Source organism: Triticum dicoccoides, chromosome 3A, assembly GCF_002162155.2.
Source record: "Triticum dicoccoides isolate Atlit2015 ecotype Zavitan chromosome 3A, WEW_v2.0, whole genome shotgun sequence".
In the NCBI taxonomy this organism is placed as follows: Eukaryota; Viridiplantae; Streptophyta; class Magnoliopsida; order Poales; family Poaceae; genus Triticum; species Triticum dicoccoides.
The window spans coordinates 754127449-754155337 of NC_041384.1; the positions used below are offsets into that span (position 1 = coordinate 754127449).

The window sequence follows — 27889 nt, forward strand, 5'->3', positions numbered from 1 at the left end:
CTCCCCCAAGAGTTGACCCTCCCCTGGCTTCAATTAAATCTCTTGTGTTGCCAGTGGAAGATCTACCTCATCTTCGTTTACCAACCGGTTGTAGCTTTTTGGATCGCTGGTAGTAGCTTTCCGCTTAAGCGGTTGCATGTTTTTTTTGCATCAATTTTAGTTCCAGCTTTTGTTCAGATCAAAGGGATTTTGCATCTTGTTCTTGAAATCATTGGTTCCAGCTTCCCAAATCAATGGTTGTAGCTTCTTATTCAACGGGTTGTAGCTTTTTTGAATTGCCAATATCAGTTCAAATCAATGGTTGTAGCTTTTTTATCAGCGGTTTGCATCTTTTCTAATCGCCGGTTCCAACTTTTTGAATCGTTGGTTCCAGCCTCTGTTCAGCTCGTTCCATCTCTTTTGATCGATGGTAGCAACTTTTCGAATCACCGGTTACAACTTTTGTTTGAGCTAGTTGCATCATTTTAAATCGCCGATTCTAGCTTTTGAAAAATCGGCGATTGCAACTCGCCGGCCACCGTTTTTTCTGCTACACCGGTGATCGCCGGTGCTAGAAGAGCATTCCACACCGGTACCCTTTTTTGCTGCATCCGCTTTAGTGCTAAGCTACAACCAGCCTACGTGGTGACGGGGCTCCGGCGTTGCTTGTTGCCGCCAGCGAAGCGAGCCGCAAGCAACATCGGGGGCACCGAGCTCGCCGGAGCGCACACACAACTGTAGGAGGAGGAAGATTGGCTGCGAGGAGGTGGCGAGGGTGTTTTCCCTAGAAGCATTGACAAGAGGAAGAAGAATGGGTCGGGTTGGAGATGCCAGATCAGGCGACCGCGAGAGGTCACATCCAACGGCTGGGGGCCGACGGGCACCTAGAACTGGCCATATAGACAAATCAATTTCCAATCACCACAACCGTTCGGCGGCGAGCGATCGCGCAATCCCACGTCACATGTAATCAGACCGGACATCGGGTTTACTTCCAACACCAACATCTGAAACTTTAGCTATGTAGCCGACACCACTGCAGGAACACCCTTGTCAGTTGAGGCGCCAGTGATGGAAGGGTAGAGCCTGTCACTAATCACTACTGACGCACACCCAAAAAACCGGTTTACAAAGGTATACGCACATGTAGAGGGTATATCTAGATGTGTTCTAAGTATTGCATATTTATATTTTATGTCATTGATTTTACGCTAGATCCGTGCAAGCATTTTCTTTGGTCTTTTTTTTTTTTGGTTTGTTTGAGTCATTTAGATGTGCAATAAGTAGTGAAAGCTTACATTGTTTACAGGGAGCTAGGGTATAAATCGCAGCTAGCCTGCCTATTACATGACGAATCAGTCCAAGGTACTAATCCTACACGGTAACTAATTCATGTACCAGTTGGACACGTATACGCACTCCCACCGAAGGGTTCCACTAGTAGGCATCTACGAGCAACCGGCGAGGCGACCACCACCAAACATCGTATTCGTATATGGCGGTGGAGGCGTTGAACATGTTCCCGGCGCATGCGGTGGCATCCTCGGGGCAGCGGAGGGCCGCTGATTGGGCGGGCCGACCCACCCTCGCGGCGGCGGTCGACCTAGTAGAAGACGAAGATGTTCTCCGGCGGAGAATCAAAGCAACCCTGCTGACCTTCCCGGAGTCTAACGCGTTGACTGCGCAGCAGTTGGAAGTGGCAATCGACAGGATCGTGGAGGAGTCCAAGCCGGAGACGGCCTCCGTCGCCGCCCCAGGCATGGTTCGGATGAGCGACTTCGACATCCGCTTCTTCTTGTCCCTCCCGATGGTTCCCACCGTCGACGAGATCCTCGGCGTCGACGCCGGCGGGGTGTTCCCTCCAGGGTGGATCCATGGAAGGAAGAGGTTCCTTGATGATCATTGTCAGGTCAAGAACAGGAGGGATGGAGACAAGATCGGGCTGATGGACAAGATCCGAGTCGATTTGCTCACTAGGGGCTACGTCGAGGTACAGAAGGAGTATGTGGAGTTGGGCTCTGATGATGAGGAGCACTCGGTCGATGATGATTGTCCCTACGAACCATATGATGAGAACAACCCCGGAGGTGTGGTCCTGTGATCTGAGATTGAAGCAATATCCACGTATCTAAACAAAGTGGTGAAACTGCATCCAAGAAGTTTGCTGACTATCTGATCAGTTTAAGTTACCGCTACTGTTTTATCTTCGACTCTATTCTAGCTATGTTGATCTGTTTATTGACTATTTGACTTATTGTATGACCGATGGTCGACTCTGTTGTTCGTATGCTGCAACTAATGTTATTGGTTGCTAGGATGTTGGATTTGGACCTCATTTGATTTTAGTCTAGCCAGGACAGTGCGCTGGTATATTTTTTACAATTTCAATTTGGCAGATGTCTGCATCCTGTGTTGTTGCCTACAAATTGGTCATTCGCTCTCTTTTTTTCCTGCACAATCCTTAAATAGTTGCCTTTCAAAACTGAATTTTCCTACTGTCGAAGCCAGGTCAATCATCTCCTGACTGCAGCCCTTCAACCTGTACCTCAAACTGAATATTTTTTCCAACGCCCTTTGACCTGTACCTCCTCACAAACAACACGGTGAAAAGAGGCGCAGCTTCAACCCCAATCAGGTTATTACTACAGGATTTTTCTTCGGAAGTACCATTATTATTATTTTAGAGAAATTCCAAAACTATTAGCCACAAACTGTAATTTGGGCAACTATCAGCCTACCGTTGCCACCGCAATGGTTTTCGTTGCGGCTAGCAACCCATAGGCGCATTGAATTTCATCTCTGACTTGTCCTTGAGGCCACAAGATCACAATCAAATCTTTCATGTTGCTTCTGCTTTCGGGCTCCCCATGTTGTTCTCATTGGGCAATGGGCATCAGAATAAATCTTTGTTTGGCAACTCCAAACCCCAAGGTCCTGTGTGTTGGGTTAGTGTATGCCTAGAGATGCTGTCGCGGGTACAATTCATCTAGTAGCCGTATAAATCTTTGTTTGCAAAAGAAAAGGTAAAAAAGAAAAAAAATCACGCAAATCTCCGTGTAAAATTCATCTAGTAGCTGTCTTGCAGTGCTCCATTTGTTCAGTGTTTCTCTACTATGATATTTCCTGCTTAATTCCTTCTGGCCTTGATTTGATCTTTCTTACTTTCTTGTTCTTGTGTCCTTTGCAAGAGCGTGTCATCATGCAATTTCACAGTTATTTATATTTTTTCTTGGAGACACGTCTAAACGTGTGCCCTATTTGTATTCACAAGAAGCGCCAAGACAACGCGATAACGTAGAAAGGCAACCACCTAATACAAAATGAAATGAAATTCCGCAGGGAAGAATTGAGCCAAATCTGTTGCCGAATCAAAGAACATGGTGGTTATGGATGTTCAAAATCATTACATGCTAATACAATCAACAACATGTCTCATAAACATCTTATCAACACATCGAAAATGCCAGTAACTAATTCACTCCACATCTCAAAGTAATCGTAATAATCAACTTCCATAAACGAGCACAATGCCAATAAAAAAACTCATACAATTATCTGGAAATAAAGCAAGTTACGAAACGAACATATGTAGCATTGTTTCCGTTTAATACAAACTCAGGCGCAACTTACAAAAGTGAAACCATAGCCATCCATCATCATATTACAAAAGTGAAACAAAACCATCCATTATTATGAGCTCAACATACGAATCTAGCGTGGAAGGCTAGCAGATGCCATGAACTCTTCCTCAAAGCTATAACAGCCTCCTGGCCGTATGTCAGCTCTCTCGCCCAATCCCATCACAGAAGATTGATGAGCAACTCTATATCCTTGAAATACTATACTTGGTTGTATTTACTCTTCATTTCTTGTGTATGCTTGATGTGTGTTTACATACTTTGTTTGTAAGGTCTGCAGTTCCGTCTCCACTTGTTTCATGGTGGGTCTTTCTTCACCACACAATCTTAAGCGCCACTCCGCAAGAGAGGCAACATCGTTGATATCTTCCTCGGTTGCCTCCTCAAGGACATGGGAACTAACAATACCTGTGATTCTACCCTCACGGAACTCCTGGAGAAAATAGCTTGCCAAGCCCTTGATTATGCCTGATTCACTTGTAAAGACAGGCTTCATTCTAAGAAGCAGCTCCACCAGCACCACACCACCAAAACTGTACATGTTGCTCTTTTCGTTTAGCTGTCTGGTGTGGAAATACACTAGATCTAAGTACCCGAATGTACCTTGCACGTTCGTCACAATGTGTGTTTGATCAATTGGAACAAATCTGGATGCACCGAAATCTGATACTTTAGCTGTGTAGTTCCCATCCAAGAGTATATTTGAGGACTTCACGTCACGATGGAAGATTGATATTGAAGCTGAAGAGTGGAGATAAGATAGAGCTCCTGCTGCTTCCATGGCAATCTTTAAGTAATCACCCCAAGACAAGGAAAAACCATCACTTGAATTGGCATGAAGAACTTGAGATAGTGAGCTAGTGGATACGTAGTCGTAGACCAACAGTGGAACCTCAGTTTCGAGACAGCATCCGAAGAGCTTCACAATATTTCTATGATTTATCTAAGAGAGGACTGCAACCTCATTGATGAATTGACTGATCTCACACTGCTCAATGATCTTAGACTTTTTTATTGCAACGACACGCTGATCAGATAATATTCCTTTGTAAACCATGCCATGGCTCCCATGGCCGATGATGCGTTTAGGATCAAAGTTGTTTGTTGCCTTCTCCAGTTCTTCTATCGAGAAAATCTTGGTATTCTCATTTGTAGTTTCATCGGATGATGACAACATTTCTAGGATAAGACCTTGGTTCTTCCGTAGTTGCTTCTGAACATTTCTTTTCCATCTGCGAATGAGAAGGGTTGCACAGAAGCACAAAAGTAGAATGCAAAACCACAACACAACTCAATAATTATACCTGCAGGCAATAAGTTGTTTTAAGTTTCTCTTCTGGCTTGTCCATCGTACAAATGTAACAATGATATAGTCTTACCTAAGAGTAGATGTTGTTTTGTCCTCCCACAACTGAAGCTTCCTTTGGTATTATGGCAGATCCCATGTCATATGTTCGGTTGAAGGCATTCATCAACATCTGAAATTAACAAAAATTTAATATAAGATGCGCTGGCAAAATCTACAACATGGAAGTCAGAAGATTATACATCATTCAGAGCATCTGCAACAGTTTGTATGTTCAATTGTTGGTATAAGTGTCCACGTCGGCAGCCAACGGCACATCATACAGGCTCTTCAATGTGGTGTATGTTAAGCATATGTTAAAGAAGTAGGCGGGTCCACTAAATGTTGAAGAAATGAACAGACTTGCCTCGGAGCTTGTGCCTGGAGCGTTGGTTCGGGTTCATACGATTTCATTCTCTCTCTTCTTTTATTATGTGCCATGTCATCAAAACAATCTAGATGGCAATTTAACCAATGATGATCATACGACTGTTGGAGATGCCCTCAATTGGCATGAAACAGTGCGTCGGTCAATTAAATGAAGCTTACATGAATGATAAAACGAACTAGAAGTGGTAACAACAGATCACCATCAAATAGTAACACGCAACTTTATAAAATAACACACGCTTCGGATGTAACAGATAGCTAGTAGTACATTTTTCTACAGCATGATAGGCAGTTCAGCCAGTTCGTACAGTACAAGTTTTTTTTAACATTTCAAGATTAGAGGGAAAGGGAGTTGCATTTGTAATAAGAGGTACCTTGGCAACCATCTTGGATATATGGATTTCCTTGGAAGCCATCTGAGCATTTGCAGCCGTAACCAGCATAAACTCCATCACCAGAATCGAGGTCTTTAACACTTACTTTCACGCACTTGCTGTTGATACTCAGGCAAGCATATCCAGACCTATTATATTGCCGAAAAAGGGTTTTCCCCGTTTTGTATTCTAAAGCAAGCAACCAACATTGTACACATCACAACGCTGGGGCGAGCAGCACAACAAGCCCAAAGACAGAAAAGAAGAAGAAACAAATGCCAACAACGACAACTCGACAAAGCGTGGAAGGCCCGCCACCGCTACGCCCTCCGGAAACACCCCACCACAACCGGAGGCTCCGAGTGCCGCGTACCAAGCAGCACCTCCAAAAAGGTATGCGACACAGACGACGCTGCTGCCCGGACGAGTCCTAGGGTTTCCCCCGATATGCGGAGGATGGTGGGGGATGGCTACCACCGACACCCTTCCATAAGGAATGGTGGCACCCGCCGGTGTCACCGCATCGGAGCCGGACGAACCGGCAAGGATATCTCCCGCACACCAAACACCACCGCCCATCCGGAGCCTACCATCAAAACCACCGCCCAATGCTCATTGCGGATGCGCCGCCGCCCACGTCGTCTCACTACGAGCACCAACACGAGGCCGAGAAGACCGGAGAGAAGCGCCACGCGATGAGAGCAACATCACCAAGGCCGAGTGGAAGGGAACCACCACCGCCGCCTCGTGCGAGAAGCCGCGCCTCCGACACCATCGCGGTAGTCGACCGGACACGGCAGCGGGGCATACCAGGCCACCCCTCGCCCGGCCAGGCCCGAAACGGGCCCGCTAAGCCCCGCCGACCGTGTTGCAGCAAGCTGGCGTCGGCCCTGCCAGCACCCCATCGTGCATCGCTACTCCCCCACCACCCGGGAATCACACCCCCGACCCGGCCCATCGCCGGCTCGCCCAGGCCTAGATGGGCCCTGTAGGGCCTAGATTTGGGCCGAGCGCCGCCACCAGGACATGCCGCAGCGCCACACCGCCGCCAACGACGGCGCCGCTGCCCAGCCGCCCGCCCGCTCTGCGACGAGGAACCCCGCCGCCGCCTAGGAGCACCCCCCGATGCAACTCCGCCCCGCGCCGGAGAGCCACTGGGAGGGGAAGGTCAGGAGGGCCGCCGCCACCAGCGTCCTGGGGCCAGGCCGACCGCGGGCGCCAGCTACGGCGGCGGGGAGGAAGGGGATGGGGGGCTGTAGGGGGAGAGCGGCGAGCGGCGAGCGGCCGGTTGCCCGTGGGTGCGGCGCGGTCGCGAGAGGAAGGGGGGCCTGTTATATTGGGCATCTGCACATCTTAGATTAGCAACAATCCATTCCACAGAGGAGAATGACCCAGTAGCAGGAAAAAGAAAATGTTGATGTATGTTATATTGCCCTTGTTGGTCAGGATTGCCGACATTAACGGTCCCTTCGTCAATATTTATGTCGAAGACCTGCTCCCTCCCCAACATGAGGGCAGCTGATGACGTCATATTTGTGCAGTCAAGGTGGAACTGTTTTGTTGCAAAGCAACCATCTTCTAAGCCGAATGGGAATGGCACACTAGTGTTTCCACAGAAACATGTGCAATCAGCCCTGCTCGGAATTGGATTATACCCTAATTTGATCAGTGAGAAGTTAGCATGTATCAATGTCCAAAATAGACCTAGCAGCAATTCTACGTTCAGTCACTTGATTAGGGAAAAAGGTTACCTTTGTTACCGTTTGAGCTGCCATGTGGAAGGTAGGGGTTGCCTGAATAGCCATTGCTGCAGATGCAGCTATAGCCATAGCTTTCGTCAATGCTCTCAGCATCTTCGACATCACAGGAACTGGTTGTACTGTCTATGCACTCGGCATTCTCGCTGATGCAGGCATAGTCTGCCCTGTTTTGTTTGGCAACAACGCAGGTGGATTGATCAACTATCTGCCACAATAGCAGAAAGCCACTCGACCCATGACTAGTAATGCTGATTCTATCCCACAGATGAGAGCTCCAGTTGGAGCATGCATCAATGTTGCTTTTGCTCTGGTTGTATACAAATTTGAGCTGAAAAATCATGTTACTGTCCACATCAACGCGACAACATCCAGGTATTTTTACAGTTGTGCATAGCTTCTATCTCTGGGATTCCTAGATCCAAACACACAGTGCTGCATATCAACATGGTGGCATAGTTTCTGGCAGAGTATATCTCCAGGTCACAGCCGGTAATAATTAGATCAGTGGAAGCAAGGGAGAAGGATTTCCCAGGCGGTTCGAAGAAAAGTTGTAAATGTTGACAGCAGTTTGCATGGGGATGCTGCGTGAGAAGGATGCCTTGATGAAGTTATTAATATTGAAAAGAGGATCATGAAACTGGATCACCTTGGTGATGCCGTCGCGCAAGAAAAGTCTAAGGGAATGAGCGGTGTTGTTGCAGGTGAGGTTGAAGTCAGGCCCCCGGGAACACCTAGATCCGATGCCAAAGGGATAGCCGAAGCTCACATTGCCACAGCTCTTTGGGCAACCATCAAGAATGGCAAGTGATGGATGTTCCCAATTCCCTTTGGGGTTGTGGCTTGTTACAACTCCGGATGATAGCGTAGTTAGCTTTCCTAGTGACTCAAGTACCAACAAAGGGAGTAGCGCATAGATCACCGGCAAGATGCCCATGATCAACAGGCAGGCCCTGCACTGCTTCCAACTTCGTTCAAGAAATTCAGGTTAGGCAGCAGTGCAATTTTGCAAGTATATATATGTGCATTTCTCTAGGGGAGAGTATATGCATGGAGCATACATCTCATGGATATTTTCTATCAAGTCATGACAAGTTTGATTCTGCATATTAATAGTTGTATACAGTTGCGATGTGAAAGTGAGATCGCCATGGCCACAATAAATTACGCTTCTACTTTTCTTGTGGCTATGCTGCAGCGTGATCTTGTAAGTCAGTCAATACCATTTGGCTTTTGGTGTAGGTAATTCTAACCCATCGAAGGGGGTTCGAAGAGGTCTTTGCTAGCCGACTGATAGCTTTGACCGATGCATCATATTACTACATGTTTTTGTAGGATGCTCGAAAACTCATGCCAAATTTGTGCAAATTGATGGGTGTTAGAAATATAATTGGGTTAAGTTAGAGATAAGGAGATAGAGATAGAATTAGTTCAAACCACATGTAACTTGTCTTGTACTCCAAGCCTCTACCCCAATATACTAATATATATACCCTATATAAGGGTCAGATCAATATAATACAACGAATAACGTAGGTTCTATATTTTCTACATGGTATCAGAGCGGTTAGTCTCACGACGCCAATCCTAGGTCACATCCACCACTTCCGTAGCGCGCCGCCCCCGGGGAGATCAATCTCCTCTCCTCGGAGGTGCGGCACCCGATTCAATTAAAGATTGGATCGGCTCTATAGATTAGATCATTCTCTAGATTAGATCAATTTCATAGATTAGACCAACTTCAGTTTTTCAAATTACAGTAGATTGATTTTTTTTCTTAGCCACCAGATAAATCACAGGACCCTCAACTTCTGGTGAAAATCGCTGCCTACGGTGGCACCGACGATACGGCGAGAGCTACGCAGCTGCTCCGAGTCGCCGATCCAACCTGATATCTGCCGGCGGTTACGCACCACCATCAAGCCAGCTTCTTCGCGCGCACGTACATGGCAGCAGCGGCGGTCTTCCGAACAAGCCGGCTTCTCCAAAAAATCCTGGGCTCAGGCGGCGGCGCGGTTCTTCCAAAACGAGCCAGCCACCAGCGCACACTCGGCAACCTCCCGGGCAGTACGCGGAGCGTCCACGGCGGGCGTCTCCGAACGAGCCGGTAAACTGGAGATCCAGCGGCCATACGGAGTTTGGTATAGCTCCGTACGGACATGCATCCACATGAGCTAGGTTCTTCAGGTTCCGTGTCATCTCGAGACCACATGGACCAGGCGACCAACCCGACGCAAAAGTGCCCTCGATCACGGGAGGGTCTTGCACGCGGCATCGACACCTTCGCCGCACGTCGACACCTTCATCAAGCCGGCTTTCAGCGCGGGACATCGGGAGGGCCCGCAGGCCTTCGACTTCGAGGCACATGCACGGACGAGATCTTCACCAAGCCGTTCCATCCACCTCCTGCGCCTCGCACGCCGTCCACCCTCGAGCCACCGATCTGCATCTTCACCGAGCGATCTGCACCTACACCTTTACATCAAGCGGAACATCAACATCAAGCTATACGACTACGCCAGGCTACAAACCAATATTCTTCATCGAGCACGTCTATGAGAAGCGATCTCAACATGCACCATCCACACGCCAGGCCGGTGTGGAACAAGATGCAATCTTCATCGACTTCTTCGGGCGCGACACGACATCGATACTTGGTCGCTGTGAGGGACGTCTTCAAGCGACACATTATCGTCGACACGCCGCTGCGACGCCATCGCCGATACTTCATCACCAAGGTCTTCATCAATGTGGTCACCATCATCTTCGTCAACACAACGCCTCCACCTCGTCCACAAGATGGACACCTAGCGTCCTCTAACAGATTTTTCTGCAAGACGCGACCTCGTCGACGGCATTGACCGCGTCATGATGACGGCATCGACCGCATCATCCACGACGGCATGACTGCATCAACACGCCGTCACTACAGTGACGACCCTACACGGCCACACGGTTCTGGCAAAACCGATGTGTGCTCGATGGGCTTCCTCCGGTCTTGGCAAAACCGGCGGACTCGTCGCCGACGGCACCCTCTGACATCCGCAAGGTGCACCGTCCACGTCTGCAGCTCCGTCATACGCTTTTTTTTGCGCCTCCGGCTTTATGCGGCTTCATTGTACAAAACGACCACACCATCAACCACGACTACCTCGACCACGGCTATATCACCATGATCAGCTACCTCGACATTAATGGCTAAGTCTACAACAACTCATCGGCAACAACTCCAGTCAACAGCGTCTGCCTCGTCACTTGCGTCCACGACACTCCCGCTGTGACTGCGGGTGGGAATAGAGGAGAAGAAAGGGAAGGCACTAGAAGGGGACGCAGTCACTGTCCTAGGTGCCGACCCATCAGCCATCAGAGATGCAGTTGATGATGGTGCAGCGGAGAGGGCGGCAGAAGCGCAAGACTTCAAATTCAGTCGCAACCGTCCGCTTCACTCCCGCTGTGACTGAGGGGGGATGTTAGAAATATAATTGGGTTAAGTTAGAGATAAGGAGATAGAGATAGAATTAGTTCAAACCACATGTAACTTTGTCTTGTACTCCAAGCCTCTACCCCAATGTACTACTCCCTCCGTTCACTTTTGTAAGTCATTTCAGACAACTCAAAATGGGCTGTTTGTATATTGTCTGAAATGTCTTCAAGGTCTTATAAAAGTGAACAGAGGGAGTACTATATATACCCTGTACAAGGGTTAGATCAATATAATACAACGAATAACGTAGGTTTTATATTTTCTACAATGGGAACAAGTGAATAAGCGAAATTGCAGCATATGAAGGCAGACAAAAGTACACCAGAAACTCACCAGCATTGGACATGGCTTTTGTCAAACATTTTTAGCTAATTCATAGTGATCAAAGTGGTGTAATTTACAAATTTGCAGCACGCCATTGGCCACTTGTTACAAGTTTAGATATGAACCAGTCAAGTTTGTGACAGGACTATATATGGGGATCTGACAGTGATACATATGCGGTGACCGTCCCAGCTGGGAGGGCTTCTCTTGTATGTACCACTTTCATGGCTGGTTTGGTGCTGCAAATTAATGGTTACCCTTGACCCATGTAAGTAATAGGACATGGACAAAGAACAAGAAAAGTAAGCACCTGGACTACAGAGGCGCGTTGATGTGGTTGATTTGGCCACATTATAATGCACTGCTACTTTCTTGTGGTCTTGCCGCCGCAAAGCGACCTCTCAAGTCAGTCAACGCCTGCCCATCAAAGGGGGTGTTGACAAGTCTTTGCCAAATGGCTCATTTCAGCTAAGAATAAACCTGTTTGCATTATTGGCTTGTGGTTCGTGCTGAAGAGATAGACATTGAATCCCCTCGACAGTGAGAGCCGGCTGCCAAATCTTCAGTGCCACCTAGTGAAGATAAGCAAACTGGTTGCTTCCATCGGAGCTAGCTACGGTAACTGAACTCCATCCCCAATTTAAGCTGGTGCTTGCTTAAAGCTGCAACTGAAGGCAGAGTAAAGTGAGTGTTCTGCACAGAGTAAATCAACCATGTCCATATATATATGAGAACTGATGGGTACACATGACATGAGCACCCAAAATCACCGCATGATAATCTGCACAGAATCTCAACAGCGGGGTAGCATCAGAAAAATTCAGAACCCTGCTCCAACAACTACGGCCAATCTTCAGTAGCCCCACGTGGTGGAGCTGGAAGATAAGCTAACTGATGGCTTCCAGCTGAGCTAACTAACAGTAAGTGATTGCATCCCCAATTTTATCTGTTAATTGCCGAAGCTGCAACCAAGATCGAGCGCAATGTGATTATTCTGAACACTGGATATGAACTAGAGACACAGAATCAAGGAAATGAGCACCTGTACATGTATTCCACAGGTTTTTGGTGGACAATGGATGGATTCATCGGAAGACCCGGACTGAAGAGAATTAAATGGCTGGAAGTGATTGCTTCGGCGCCGCTCAATCTCTTCTCGGAACAGACGGCCTCCGCTGCCTGGTCCACGGACGTTGGAAGGGGAGCACCGGACCAGTGGCCTGAGCACCCACCAGGGAGGGCGTGCGTCCTCTTCGACGGCATGCGGCGAGCTGGGGTAACCGGAGAAATAGAGGAGGGTTTTCGCTTGCTCCTGTCTGTGAAGTTAGGTCGGGTGGGGGAACAAGGAGGCGGAGGTGTTGGCCGGCGGCGGGCGGAGGGGGAGGAGGAGGCCATGGACCGCCACGTGGAGCAGGAACAAGAAAGAAAGAAAAATTCATGTCTTCGGGCCATGGACCAAAGCTCATACTACAGCCCATGGTTGATCTTCTTTGTGCTGCTCGGTCCATCATGTCCAATGCCCGGCATCTTTCTTTCTACCCTCTCAAAAAAAAAACTAACTGTATACCGAAAAAGGCTTTCGCCCCGCTTTATAGATAAAGCACACCGCCACAAAACACACAACCCCAACAGGTTCAGACACACACACCCAAGTAGCACCACAAAGTCATAAGGTACTGCTGAGGGCACAGCTCAACAAGCCCAAAGAAACAGAAAAGGAAACCGGGCGAGGCCGGGCGAGAGACTCACGCAGGGGACTAGTCAGGCTCCGGCGGAGGGGGCGGCGGCGGCGGCGACAGGCGGACGGCCATCGAGCGGAGGTCGGCGATGAAGGCGGAGATGGCGTCGCGCTTCAGGAGACGGCTAAGCGGCCGCCAAAGCTGCAGGAAACCCGAGAATTTGTAGAGAGCGTCAGTAGCACGACGAAGCGGAGTGCGCTCAATCACAAGCTTATTACGAACAGTCCAAAGAGTCCAGGCTAGGGTCCCAACCTCCAGCCACCTAATGTGGCGGGAGGACGGGGGGGACGCTTGGAGTTCAGCAAAAAGGTCGGGGAAGTTGGTGTGAGTCCAATTTCCGCCGACAAGCTCGCGAAAACAGCTCCAGAGGAACTGGGCAGAGGTGCAAGCGAAGAAGATGTGGTTAGAGTCCTCGGGGACGGCACAGAGGGGGCAGAGACCAGAACCCGGGCCATTACGCTTGCGGACCTCCACACCGGAGGGGATCCGTCCCCGGATCCACTGCCACATGAAGATACGGATCTTCAGAGGGAGGCGGACGGACCAAACCATTGAGAGGGGGGAGGGGCGGCGGAGGGGGCAATGGCCGCATAGAGCGATTTGGTAGAGAACTGGCCAGACGGCTCCAAATGCCATCGAACACGGTCTTGGACGCCGTCCACCAGCGGCTCATGAAGAGCGACGCACTCAAGAAGCTCACGCCAGGCGGCGGATTCCGCAGGCCCAAATGGCCGACGGAAAGCGAGGCGCCCTAAGTCAAATAGGGCCCTATCAACAGAGATCATGGGGTCGACAGAGATAGCAAAGAGAGTGGGGAAGCGAGCCGCAAAGGGGGCGTCACCGGCCCAACGGTCATACCAGAATAACGTCGAACGGCCAGATCCCACCGAGATAGAGGTACCAATGCGGAGCACAGGGAGGAGCTGGACAAGGGACTGCCAGAACTGAGAGCCACCCGACTTCTGGCAGAAGGCAAGGGGTTGGCCGCGCAGGTATTTATTCCGGATAATGTCCAGCCAGAGGCCCCCGTGGCCCTGCGAGATGCGCCACAGCCATCGGGAGAGGAGGGCAATATTCATCCGTTTGGAGCACATGATCCCCAAACCCCCCTGCTCCCTCGGCTTGCAGATGTCAGGCCAGCTGACCATGTGATACTTCTGCTTGCCGTGCTCCCCAGCCCAATAGAAGCGGGACTGGATTTTGGCGATCTCCTTATGAAGAGAATCGTGAAGGCTGTAGAGACTCATAAGAAATAAGAGGAGACTGGAGAGGGAGGAGTTGATAAGAATAGTCCTGGCCGCCTTGGACAGCCACCTCCCCTGCCAAGGCTCGCATCTAGTCTGGAGCTTGGTCACGGAGGGGCGAAGATCGGCGGCCAGGAGGCGCGAGTGACTGATGGGCGTCCCCAAATAGGTAGAAGGAAACGAGCCCAAGCGGCAATTGAGTCTATTGGCAATGGCCACTGACTCCTCGGGAGAGTATCCCATCACCATAACATCGCTCTTATCAAAATTGATCTTGAGGCCCGACATCTGCTGAAAGCAAAGGAGGAGGAATTTGAGATTGGCGATGTCCATCTCCGAGCCTTCGACCATGATGATCGTGTCGTCCGCATACTGGAGGATGGAGATCCCCGCATCCCCGGAGAGATGGGGGGCGATGCCTCGGAGGTGGCCCGCAGCTTTCGCCTTATCGAGAATGGAAGCCAAAGCGTCCACGACCATATTGAAGAGGAACGGGGAGAAGGGGTCGCCTTGGCGCACCCCACAAAGGGTAGGGAAGAAGGGACCAATTTCGCCATTAATATTGACCGCCGTGCGACCGCAAGAGACCATTTGCATGACTCTCGTGATCCACCGGTCGTCAAATCCCTTGCGCAGAAGGACTTCCCGAAGGAAGGGCCAGCTAACCGTGTCATAAGCTTTGTGAAAATCGATCTTCAGAAAGACCGCCTTCAGGTGTTTGACCCGGACCTCATGAAGAACCTCGTGCAGGACCAAGACCCCATCAAGGATAAACCGGCCCTGAATGAACGCCGACTGATTAGGGTGAGTGATCCCGGTCGGCCAGCAGGGTCACCCTATTGGCGTACCCTTTGGCCAAGATCCGGAAGATCACGTTTATGACCGTAATCGGGCGGAACTGGCGGATGTCAGTCGCCCCAGGGACTTTGGGAATGAGGGAGATGGTCCCAAAGTTGAGGCGGCCAAGGTCGATCGAGCCCACGAAGAATTCCTCGAAAATGGCCCTAAACCCTAAACCCTAAAACCAACTGTATGGTGCAATCGGTACGGTTGTGGATGCCATGCTACTCATCAACAGCGACAAACGGCTGGCGATCTTCAGTCCCATCCGGTGAAAGACAAGCTAAGTGACTGAGATCACCAACAGCAACTGAATCCATCCTCAGAAGGCTAACTATTAGGTCAAGATAAAGTGCAGACATCAAAGTAAAAAACCTCACTGCTGGAGATAAAGTAGATTCTTATAGAGAATCAACTAAACTGATAACAGAAATGAGCATCCGTACATTTTTCTGGAACAGATGGGTTTAGGGTTAGAACTGGATATATAGTGCATTCTCCTTCTGTTTCCCAAACATGTATCCGAATGCCTGGCATATTTGCGCCGAGAGAAAAAACTTGAACCATATATTTGTATTAAAAGAAGCGCCCAGAAAACACAGCAATGTACTAACAGTGGCAACGACAAGACAGCATGAGTGCCAAAATCATTGCTAATATAATCCACTACATCTCTTCTAGGGTAACAAAATTCAGTCTACATATATCAGCAAGCATAATTCCAACCGAGAAACTGATACAATCATGATGACTGAAATCATGACTTATTACAGTCCCAACCTAACTAACCTGTAATACAGGTTCTAGCAACAGTTCATAAAAGAGGGAAGCAAATTATCCATTATTATAAGCTCAATAGCCTCATCTAACGTGGTAGGCTAGCAGATGACAAGAACTCTGCTTCCAAGCTATAGCGTCGTTGGCTACCTCTTGGCTGTGCGGACAATTGCCGAGAAGATCTACTCCTTCGAGTCAACGGCCTTGCTTGCATCTGTTCTCCATTTCTCGGATCAGGCTGAGATGAGTTCATCCGTTTTGTCCGTAGAGTCTGCAGTTCCGCCTCCACTTGTTTCATGGTGGGTCTTTCTTCACCACGCAGACTTAAGCACCGCTCTGCAAGAGAGGCGACACCGTTGATCTCTTCCTCAGTTGCCTCCTCTAGGACCTGGGAACTAACAATACCCATGATTCTCCCCTCACTGAACTCCTGGAGAAAATAGCTTGACAAGCCCTTGATGGTGCCTGATTCACTTGTAAAAACAGGCTTCTTTCTGAGAAGCAACTCCACTAGTACCACACCAAAACTGTAGACGTCGCTCTTCCCGTTCAGCTGCCTAGTATGGAAATACTCTGGATCTAAGTACCCAAATGTACCTTGCACATTCGTGACAATGTGTGTCTGATCAATCGGAACCAATCTGGACGCGCCAAAATCTGAAACTTTGGCTGTGTAGTTCACATCTAAGAGTATATTTGAGGACTTCACATCACGATGGAAGATTGATATCGAAGCTGAAGAGTGGAGATAAGATATAGCTCCTGCTGTTTCGATTGCAATCCTTAAGCAATCGCCCCAGGATAAAGAAAAACCATCACTTGCATCTGCATGAAGAACTCCAGACAGTGAGCCGTTGGATACATAATCATACACCAGTAGTGGAACCTCGGTTTCAAGGCAACATCCAAAGAGCTTCACAATATTTCTGTGATTTATCTGTGAGAGGACTGCGACCTCATTAATGAATTGACTGATCTCACACTGCTCAATTATCTTAGACTTTTTTATTGCAACAACACGCTGATCAGACAATATGCCTTTGTAAACCATGCCATGACCCCCATGGCCGATGATACGTGTAGAATCAAATTTATTTGTTGCCTTCTCCAGCGCTTCTAACGAGAAAATCTTTGTATTCTCATTTGCACTTTCATCCGATGATATTAGTGTTTCTAGGAGAAGACCTTGGTTCTTCCGGAAATAGTTCTTCCGTAGATTCTTTTGAACATTTCTTCTCCACCTACGAGTGATAAGTACTGCACTGAAGCTCAGAAGTAGAATGCCGAAGCCACAGGACAGCCCAATAGTTATACCTGTAGGAATTAAGCTCTTTTATGTTTTTGTTCTATCCTGTCTAACATAAATATGACAATGATTCAGTCTTACCTAAGAGCAAAGGTTGTTGTTTTGTCTTTATACACTGCATCTTCAATGGATCGTACTCAGTATGGTGAGGACATTCACTACAATAGAAACTTCCTACAACGTTATAGCATATCTCTTTACAACCACCCCGTTCACTGCCGCATTCATCTAAATCTAAAATGAAAAAAAATATTAATAAGATGTGTCAACAAAATCTAATTAACATGAAACAATATGTTAGTTAATAAAATGAAGCTTACATGCATGAATGATAAAACAAACTAGAAGTAGCCAAAAAAAATTGTCCAATAGCAACAAGCAACTTTTTAAAATAATCCGTGCTATTTTATACCCCTCCGTTCCTTTATATAAGGTGTATTTGTTTTTTCAAAAGTCAAACGAGTGCATGTTTGATCATGTTTTTAGAAAAAATATACCAGTATCTAAAATATGAAGTTTATATCATTTGATCTATCATGAAAAGTAGTTGAGAGAGAGAGAGAGAGAGAGAGAGAGAGAGAGAGAGAGAGAGAGAGAGAGAGAGAGAGAGAGAAGGGAGTGGGGCGGCAGATACCTGCGCAACCATCTAGGATATATGGATTTCCTTCGAAGCCAACATTGCATTTGCAGCGGTAACCAGCATAGACTTTACCAACACTTACGTCTACACACTCACTGTTGATACTTAGACAAGCATATTCACATCTATTCCGTTGGGCGTCTGCACAATTTAGATTAGAAATAACCCATTGCACAGAGGAGATTGGCCCAGAAGGAATAGGAAACAGAAAATTTCCAGAAATGACAGATCTCCCTTGTTGGTTGGAATTGGTGACGCTAATGGTCCCTTCTTCAATATATATATCGAAGACCTGGGCATTCCCCAACATGAGAGTAGGTGATGACGTCATATTTGTGCACTTGAGGTGGAACTGTGCACTTGCAGAGCAACCCTCTTCTAAGCCGAATGGGAATGGCACACTAGTGTTACCACACAAACGGGTGCAATTAGCCTTATTCGAAATTGGATTATACCCTAGTTTGATCAGCCAAAAAAGTTAGCATGTACCAATGCACATAATAAATACTTAATAGTTGTATATATTTGGTCGCTAGATTATGAAATGGGGAGATACCTCTGTCGTTGGGCTTGGAGCAACCATCTGGAATGTAGGGGTTGCCTGTATAGTCAGTCCTGCACATGCAGCTGTAGCCATGGCTTCCGTCAATGCACTTGGCATGCTCGCCGATGCAGGCATAGTCTCTCCTGTTTTGCTTGGCAGCAACGCAGCTGGATTGATCAACTATCTGCCACAATAGCAGAAAGCCACTCGGCCCATCACTAGTGATGCTGATTCTATCCCACAGATGGGAGGTCCGGTTAGAGCGTGCATCAATGTTGCTTTTGCTGTGGTTATAGACAAACTTGAGCCGAAAACTCTCGTTACCGTCCACATCAACACGACAACATCCAGAGGTATTTTTACAATTGTGCATAGCCCCCATCTCTGGGATTTCACGATCCAAACACACAGTGCTGCATATCAAGGTGGTGGCATCGTCTCCGACAGAGTATATCTCCAGATCACAGCCGGTAATGTTTAGAACAGTGGACAAGAGAGAGAAGGACCGCCCAGGTGGTTCCAAAGACAAGTTGTAAACACTGACACCAGACTGCATGGGAATGGTATGCGAGAAGGAGGCCTGGATGAAGTTTAAATACGAGAAAGGATCATTAAAGCCGATCACCTGGGTGATGCCGTCGCGCAGGAACAGTCTTGGGGGCTGAGAGGTGTCGTTGCAAATGAGGTTGAAGTCTGGATCCCGAGAGCACCTTGATCCAATGCCAAAAGGGTAGTTGAAACTCAGATCGCCACAGCTCTTCGAGCAACCATCGATCATGGCAAGTGATGAATTTGCCCAATTCCCTTCAGGGTTGTGGCCTGTTAACTTTCCTAGTGACCCGACTACCAACAGAGAAAGTGATAAATATATCATCGGCAAGATGCCCATGACCCACACACACCTTTTCACAGCTCCCAATTGCACTTGAGAAGTTCAGTTGAGGCCCAGTGCATGTATTTGGGGGTTTCACAGTGTTGTGCAGTGAATGTCTCAGCTGGGAGGCCTTCTTCTCTTGTATGTACCAATTTCATGACTAGACTGGTGCTGCAATTTGTGGTGAGACTTGCCCCAAGTAAGAAGAAATGTCAGAGAACAAGAAAAGTAAGCACCTGACTCCCGAGGTCGTTGATGTGGTTGATTCGGCCGCACTCGACTACTTTCTTGTGGTCCGTGTTGCCGGTCCCACAGCAGGGAGCTCACAAGTCAGTCAATGCTCGCCTTCTTGTGCAGGTTTGTCTAGCCCATCAAAGGGGGCACTGACAAGTCTTTGCAAGCCGGCTGATTTCTGTCCAGAAAAAATTGCATCGCATTGTTTGGCTTGTTGTTCGTGCTGTAGGGAGAAAACTATTATCAGCATTAATTTCGAAGCAGCCATGTTTTTCAGGTCTACATATCTTCTAGATTAATTTTCAAGTTCAGGGATATGCCTACGGGCCTGTCATGCTAAATTAATGTCTTTGTGGAAAGTCAAAATATGCCCAACAGGTACAAAGTTTTAGAGAGAGAATGTGATATTGCGTGATTACCTAAGCAGCCACTTAGGATGTATATATGGGTTTCCTTCGAAGCCATCTCAGCATTTGCAGCCGTATCCAACATAACTGTATACAGTGTTTACTGCTACACACTTGCTGTTGATACTCACACAAGCAGTGGCGGAGCTACAACGCATAAATTGGGCGGGCCAAATTGAGGTTCAAGCCTAAGTATTCAATCCGCATGGCCCAGTTTTAGCATTTGGCTCATTGTTTTGGTACAAACCTGGGCGGGCCATAGCCTTGTTTTGTTTCAACGTAGCTCCGCCACTGCACACAAGCATACCCAGATATATTCTTTTGGGCCTCTACGCAACTTAAGTTAGCAGCAACTCAGTGCAGAGATTCCTCAAAACCAGCAAAAAAAGGAGGGCCTTCTCCTATGGCGTAAATTGCTCCATTAGTGGTGAACTTTAGAGTCCCATCATTAACATTCATGTCGATTACATGAAAACCGTGCAACTGGAGGACAGCCGATGATGACATGTTTGTGCAATTGAGGTGGAATGGTTCCCTTGCAAAGCAACCCTCTTCCAAGCCGATGATGACATGTTTGATCTTGGCTTCGTCTTCGTCTCGAGTCCTTCTCAACGGTTTGCCTGGGAGACCATTCATGCATTTGAAAGGACTCAGACAAGGGGATCCGCTAGCCCCAATGCTTTTTATCCTGGCCCTTGACCCCTTGCAGAGGATTTTTCAAAGGGCGACCGATCTGGGCATTCTTTCCCCCCTATCAAATAGAGCTGCCAGGATGAGAGCTAGTTTTTATGCGGACGACGCGGCTCTTTTCCTCAATCCTGATCGCGATGAAATGGTCGCAGTCCAGGCCATTCTGGAAAGGTTTGGTGAGATCTCTGGACTGTGTGCAAACCTTCAGAAATGTGTCGTGAACCCGATCCGTTGCGAGTCACTAGACTTATCACAAATTCTATTGCCTTTTGGAGGCTCGACGGGCACCTTGCCGTGCAAATACCTGGGATTACCTCTGAGTTTTAGTAAGCCGAAGAGGGTGGATGAGCAGGTGCTGATTGATCGCATCGCAAGCAAGCTGTCGCCCTGGAAAGGAAAGCAAATGACAAAGATAGCAAGATTAGTTCTCACAAACTCGGTCCTGACGGCCATTGTGACATACTTCCTCACCAGCTTGACACTAAGCTCCTGGGCAATTAAGAAAATTGATAAGATCAGAAGGAATTTTTTCTGGGCTGCAGAAGAAGCTAGTGGAGGCAAATGCATGGTTAACTGGAGACGGATTTGCTCACCAAAAGAGTTTGGGGGGCTCGGCATAAAAAATATGGAATGCTTTGGTCGGGCTCTACGCCTACGGTGGCTCTGGTTCAAATGGGATGATAATGACAGGGCTTGGAAGGGGTCTGCAACACCTTGTGAAGGTTCAGACTTTGCTCTGTTTGATGCCTGCACCAAAATCTCTGTTGGCGATGGTGCAAAAACTTTGTTCTGGAAGGATAACTGGTTAAATGGATCGGCACCGGCCAAGATGGCTCCGGCCATCTTTAAAAGGTCAAGATGCAAATCAATTTCCATCAAGGAGGGGTTCCAGGAAGGAAGATGGATGAGGGGCCTGTCTAGACTGAATTCTGAAGAAGAACTACAGCAGTTCCTCTCTCTATGGGAGGTCGTTCAAAATGTGCAACTTTCTTCTACGGCGGATTCCATCTCCTGGCGCTTGACTGCTAACGGCGAGTACTCGGCAAGTTCTGCATACAATGCTCAATTCATTGGGAGGATTCGGGAGCCAGCTCTAAACAAAGTCTGGAAGATGAAAACTGAAGGGAAAGTGCGTTTCTACTTCTGGCTCCTGCTCCAAAACAAGAACTGGACTGCGGACAGGTTGTTGAGAAGGGGATGGCCACATAACCCATGATGCAAACTCTGTGATATGCAACCTGAGTCAGCAGTGCACCTCTTGCTAGTCTGCCCATTTGCTAGGCAAATCTGGGCTGATCTTGCTGTTTCCGACCCGGAAGTCTCACGCATTGGATCGTCCTCTACCTCTGTCCTCTTGGTGGCATGAGCTCAATACCATCTCTCCAAAGCGGCGAAGAATGGAGTGCCTGTCCCTCGCCTCCTACTTGGGATGGCACATATGGAAAGAGAGAAACCGCAGGGTGTTTCAGAACTCTAGCCTCTCTGCTCAAGAGGTTTGCCATCTTGCGAAAGCTGAGCTCCGCCTCCTTCAGGAAGCGCGGGAGTAGTCCCCTTTGTCTTAGTAGAAGGCTTACTCATGAGCCTGTGGTTTTTTCTTCTGCTTTTATTCAGCCACTTGGCTACTCTGTAAGCTGGCAACAGCCGATGTACAGTTTTCCCTCTCCTTAATGCAATAGCAGAGCTCCTGCTGACTTCGGTCAAAAAAAAAGAAATTGCACACTAATGTTACCACACAAACGGGTACAATTAGCTCTGGTCTGAATTGGATTATACCCTAATTGATGAATAAAAGGTTAGCATGTATTCAAATTCCAAAGCCCAAAATACTTGACAAAATTTGTACGTTTGATCGCTCAATTAACTAAAAAAGAGTTACCTTTGTCACTGGAGCACCCATCTTGAATGAAGGGATTGCCTGAATAGCCAGAGTTGCAGAAGCAGTTGTAGCCACTTGATCCCATATCTGACTCCCAGCAGTTGGATTGCATATGATGTCCTGTTTCGCATGACGCCAACACAGTTGGGTTGATCCACTATTCTCCACACAATCATGGAACTGCTTCCATCAGATATGCTGATTCTATCCCACAATAGAGAGGTCATCCTGGTGTTGATTTTTCTGACAAATTTGAGCTCAATACCATCAGCGTCAAGGTCACCGACAGGAAAACTACAACATCCGACGCCGTTACAATTGTGCCGAGCCATCAGCTCTGTGATTCCTTGTTTCGGGCACACAGTTCCGCAGACCCATGTGGTTCTGCCGGTGTTGTTGTCGATCCAATACACATCCAGATCGCAACCACTGATGTTCAGAATTGTTTCCCCAAGGTACTTGAAGGACCTCCCAGGCATTTTTATTGACAGGCTGTAGATGTGGACACCAGATTTCATGGGGATAGTATGTCGGATGGTAGTAAGGATGTTGTAAGGTCCGTAGAGAACTCCGTCACTACTAGCGTCGATGTTCTCGATCACCTCGGTGATGCTGTCGCACAAGAACAGCCTGGGGGGCTTAGCGGTGTCGTTGCAAATGAGGTTGAAGTCAGGATCCCGAGAGCACCTTGAACCGATGCCAAAGGGGTAGTCGAAGCTCAGATTGCCACAGCTCTTGGGGCAACCATCAAGTGTGGCAAGCGATGGATGTGCCCAATTCCCTACGGGGCTGTGGCTTGTTACAACTCCAGATGCTAACTCTGTTAGCATTCCTAGTGACCCAAGTAGCAAAAGAGAAAGTGATGCATATATCATCAGTAAGATGCCCATGACACACACCTTGCGTGGCTCCCAACAGTGGTATGTGGTGAACGTCTCAGCTGGGAGGCCTTCTCTTGTATGTACCACTTTCATGACTGGCCTTCTCTTGGTGCTGCAAATTTAGGGGGACACTAGACCCAAGTAAAAAGACATGGAGAGGAAGAGGAAAATTAAGCACCTGGACTCGAGAGCTCGTTGATGTTGTTGATTTGGCCACATTATAATGCACCACTATTTTCTTGTGGTGTTGCTGCCGAAGAGCGACCTCTCAAGTCAGTCAATGCCTGCCTTCTTGTGCATGATATTCTAGCCCATCGAAGGGGGTGTTGACAAGTCTTTGCCAAATGGCTCATTTCTGTTCAGAATAAACCCCATTGCATTATTGGCTTGTGGTTGGTGATGCAGAGATAGACAGTGAACGCTGTCCTGCTCACCGACAGTGACAGCAGGCTGCCAATCTTTAGCCACACCTAGTGAAGATAAGCTAACCGATCGCTTCCAACCGAGCTGGCTACGGTACCTGAACCCCATCCCGAATTGTAGGCGGTGTTTCTTTAAGCTGCAACCGAGGGCAGACTAGTAAAGTGAACATTCTGCAGAGAGTAAATCAACCATGCCCATATAGTACCAACTGATGGGAAAAATGTGAGCACCCAAAATTACGGCATGAAAATGGAGGTCTGCACAGAAACTCACCAGCAGGGAATGGGCCATCAGAAGAACATTCACTCTCGCATAGTGGAAGATAAGCTAACCGATGTGATGGTTTCTGACTGAGCTAACAGCAAAGTAACTGAATCCATCCCCATTTTTATGTGTTATTTGCTTAAGCTGCAACCAAGAGCACAGAGTAAAACATTCGAGCACCGGAGATGAACATCGTCAAGTAAAGAAACAACAACAGGAAATGAGCACCTGTACATGGATCTCATCTGAAGAGCTGAACTGAAGAGATTATAACCCAATGCATGGGCGAGATTGGCCAATCTCTTCTCAGGAGTCAGGAAGCATGTCCAATCAATATTCAAAGGCCTCCGCTGCCTGCTCCAAGGACACTGGAGGAGGAACATGGAGAGGGCGTGAGCGGTCATGGAGGTGGAGGGCACCAAGCGACCAACAGGAGGGAGGCTAGGTGCCGTTATCGGCTCTCACGCCGATGCCGCGGAATGGTGGGAAGGGTGAATGGAAGAGACTCAAAGTTACGTGAGGTAGGAGAGCAAGGAGGAGGAGGTGGCGAGGCTGGCGCGGGCGGCGTGGGAGAGGCGGGGACGCCACCATGGACCGCCGTGGTGGAAGAGGGAAAAGAGAGAAGAAACTGGTCGCCGCGTATTGGGTTGGGCTCTCGTGACTTAGGGCATCTCCAGCCGTTGGCCTCGCAGGACGCATAAAAATCGTCCTCTGGGGGCGAGCCGGCGATACAATCAACGCTGGGGCGGTTTTGCACCCAGTCGTCGTCCCCAGCTCGCCCCCAGGCGTTGAAATTGGCCCACTTTGCAGACCAATTTCGGCGAATAAAGGACCCATATGGACGAGAATAGGCCCATATTCGGCGTGGTATCGCCGTGTCTCGGCGTTCAATTATCAACACAATTATTTCTTATCACATATTTCATCACAAAAAAATCAAATACTTCAACAAAATAGTACAACAACAAATAGTTCAATACAAATTATATAGTTCAACAAATAAAAACTCGTATTTCATCACACGGCGTCCCCCTTGAGCCTCCATAGGTGCTCAATCAGATCTTTCTGCAATTGATGATGCACCTGTGGGTCTCGGATCTCCTGACGCATACTGAGATAGGCAGTCCAAGTTGCCGGTAGCTGGTGATCAACTTCGACTAGAGGACCCTGCCTGTAGTAGGGTTTGAGATCGTCTTCACAAATGTCGACCATCTCGGATAGATGCCGTCAGCTAGATAGTACCCCTTATTGTATTGGTGCCCATTGATCTCGAAGTTCACCGGAGGAGAATGGCCCTCAACGAGCTTGGCAAAAACAGGAGAGCACTGCAGCACGTTGATGTCATTGTGAGTTCCTCGCATACCAAAGAAGGAGTGCCAAATTCAGAGGTCCTGTGTGGCTACCGCCTCAAGCACCACACTGCAACCGCCTTTGGCGCCTTTGTACATCCCCTGCCAACCAAATGGGCAATTCTTCCATTTCCAGTGCATGCAGTCGATGCTTCCAAGCATCCGAGGAAATCCACTTGCTGCATTCTGGGCTAGGATCCGAGCAGTGTCTTCCGCATTGGGTGTTCTCAAGTATTGTGACCCAAACACTGCCACCACTGCCCGACAAAACTTATAGAAACACTCTATGCTAGTGGACTCGGCCATGCGCCCATAGTCGTCGAGTGAATCACTGGGAGCTCCATATGCAAGCATCCTCATCGCTGTCGTGAACTTCTGGATGGAGGTGAATCCAAGAGCGCCAGTGCAATCCATCTTGCACTTGAAGTAGTTGTCGAACTCCCGGATGGAATTCACAATCCTGAGGAAGAGCTTTCGGCTCATCCGATAACGGCGCCGAAATGTTCTCTCGCCATGAAGTGGAGCATCGGCGAAGTAGTCGGAGTAGAGCATGCAGTAGCCTTGGAGACGATGCCGGTTCTTTGCTTTCACCCGCCCCGGCGCCGAGCCACCTCGCCGCGGCTTTTCATTGCTCGCCAGCAGCTGGGCGAGGGCGGCGAGCACCATGAGATGCTCTTCTTCCTGGACGTCGGCCGCGGCTTCCTCCTCTAGCAGCGCGGTGAGCTCTTCCTCGTCATCTGAGTCCATCGCCGAGACAGGCAAAACGCCGAACACCTTGCGCTCGGTGGGCGTGTACCCGCCGTTAAACAGCGCCTCCACGGCCGGAAACGGCGGCCGGAAACGCCCAGCTGCTGTGGGAGGGGCTGCCGCGGCGAAGCACTGCTATTTTTCGGCGGGGAATGGCTATCTAGCGGAGTAGGGCGGCGGCCGTCGCCGGGATATAGCTAGTGGTGGCCGAGGGCGCGGGGGGTGCGAGGCGAGTCGGGGGAAGAAAACCTTGACTTTTTCCCTGTCGGTGTGGGCCAGGCGTGCTTTTCCCTAGCGCCGGAGCCCCCAACTGCTCCCCAGCGTGCCGGGTTCGGCCTGTGACCGCCGGACGGAAAAAAGGTCCGAACCGGCGATTTTCGGCGTCCTGGGGGCGCGACTGGGCCGTTTTTTCGGCGCCGGTGCCGAAAAAGTGGCCTGGGGCCTGTTGGGGGCGCGGCTGGAGATGCTCTTAGGGTCAGTTTGGATGATGTCCACGCCACTACAGGCCTGGCCTGGATGGTACCTGAACTTTGCCTGGTAGGTGTTTGGTTTGTGCCTGAGACAAAAAATACCTGCCTGGTCTAGCTACCTCACCCGTGAGATTAGCCTGGTGCAGATGAATAAAATAAGATTCTTTGTCCAGGCAAAGTTATCAGCCTGGCCCAGGCGTGTGATGTCTCCCGCCTGGATGTGCCACGGGCTAGCCTGGCATTGATTAAATCCAAGGGAGGTATGGTCCGCTTCTGAGAAAAATAATCTAATCACTAAAAGACAGAGTAGCAGGCCAGGGTAGGAAACAAACACCCCCTTGCCAGGCTCGCCTGGACAGGCAAAAAACTTGAACATTCCAGGCGTAGGTCAGGCAGAAAAAATTTCCAGGCATGGAGCCCATGGTAGCAACCAAACTAGCCCTTAGTCCTCTCTTCGGGCCGAGTGTCGGCCGAACGGTAAAGTAACTGAATCTATCCCCAATTTTATGTGTAAACGAAAAACCCATGTTCAACTGTTCGGTCTGTTTTGTAGAGCAGCTGCCTCGACTTTCCTGAAAATCCTTAGGCCCTTTCCACTGCTCCACGGTGTACACTTACTAGGATGACACATAAGAAAAAACGTAATATAACACAATAATTAAAAAGAAAAGAGAGCACTTTAATGACCCTAAAAAAAGCCAATGTCAAGCACGTCAACCTAAAAAAAACACTTAAATGAAGAAAGCTTCCCAATGCATGAAAGAGCTTAGGTGCTAAATCATTAAATGAAGTGAACTTAAATACCACAAGTTAAGCATCTATGCATTGAGAACTTGAGTTGCTATTTAATTCACTTAGCAGCTCATCTAAATACTTTTGCATTGAAGGAGGCCTTATTTGATGCATCTTGCATCATAATGTCGCTGTTTCGCACATGAGATCAAGACTGTTTAGATTGGTCGGCTCATTTAAGTGTTTGAGCATTCCGTTTTCAAAAACCTTCTAGCGGTTTCCAGTCGGTTTTCTACAGTTTTGTGAAACTTCTAGAATGTTCTTGAACTGGGTTTTTCTCTTATTTTTCATTTTTATTTTTTATTTTTCATGTTTACTTTTTTCTCCTTTTCCCTTTTCTGTTTATTTTCTTTACGTTTTTCGTCTTGTTGTTTCTTTTTTTATTTTCTTTCTTCCATTTTCATTTTTTCTTATAATATTTAAATTTTTTAAATGCTCAGAAATTTTAAAAAAAGTTTCTGTAGTTCACATTTTGTCCACAAATTTTAAAAAAGTTTAGAC

At 48.3% G+C, this 27889-nt stretch overlaps 1 protein-coding gene and 2 pseudogenes across 1 annotated transcript; all 3 read right to left on the reverse strand.

The window, feature by feature from the left end:
• Positions 1-3834: 3834 nt before the first annotated feature.
• Positions 3835-8420, reverse strand: LOC119273670 (annotated as a pseudogene).
• Positions 8421-15749: 7329 nt separating this feature from the next.
• On the reverse strand, positions 15750-21452 carry LOC119270716 (wall-associated receptor kinase 5-like). Its single transcript, XM_037552759.1, has 5 exons — positions 19909-21452; positions 18394-19712; positions 17832-18293; positions 17279-17431; positions 15750-17205 (listed from the first exon to the last, which is right to left on the reverse strand). Exons 2-5 carry the CDS (start codon positions 19268-19270, stop codon positions 15980-15982), a joined length of 2718 nt encoding a protein of 905 aa, XP_037408656.1. The 5' UTR covers positions 19271-19712; positions 19909-21452; the 3' UTR covers positions 15750-15979.
• Positions 21453-21993: 541 nt separating this feature from the next.
• On the reverse strand, positions 21994-23921 carry LOC119270717 (annotated as a pseudogene).
• Positions 23922-27889: the final 3968 nt, after the last annotated feature.

Excerpts from the sequence above, each read along its gene's own strand:
- LOC119270716 (XM_037552759.1), bottom strand. The coding sequence starts at position 19,270 with ATGGGCATCTTGCCGATGATATATTTATCACTTTCTCTGTTGGTAGTC. Across the intron at positions 17,432-17,831 it reads TATCCTAGATGGTTGCGCAG|ATTTAGATGAATGCGGCAGT; the intron begins GTATCTGCCGCC and ends TTTTCATTTTAG. Across the intron at positions 17,206-17,278 it reads ACAACAACCTTTGCTCTTAG|GTATAACTATTGGGCTGTCC; the intron begins GTAAGACTGAAT and ends TAATTCCTACAG.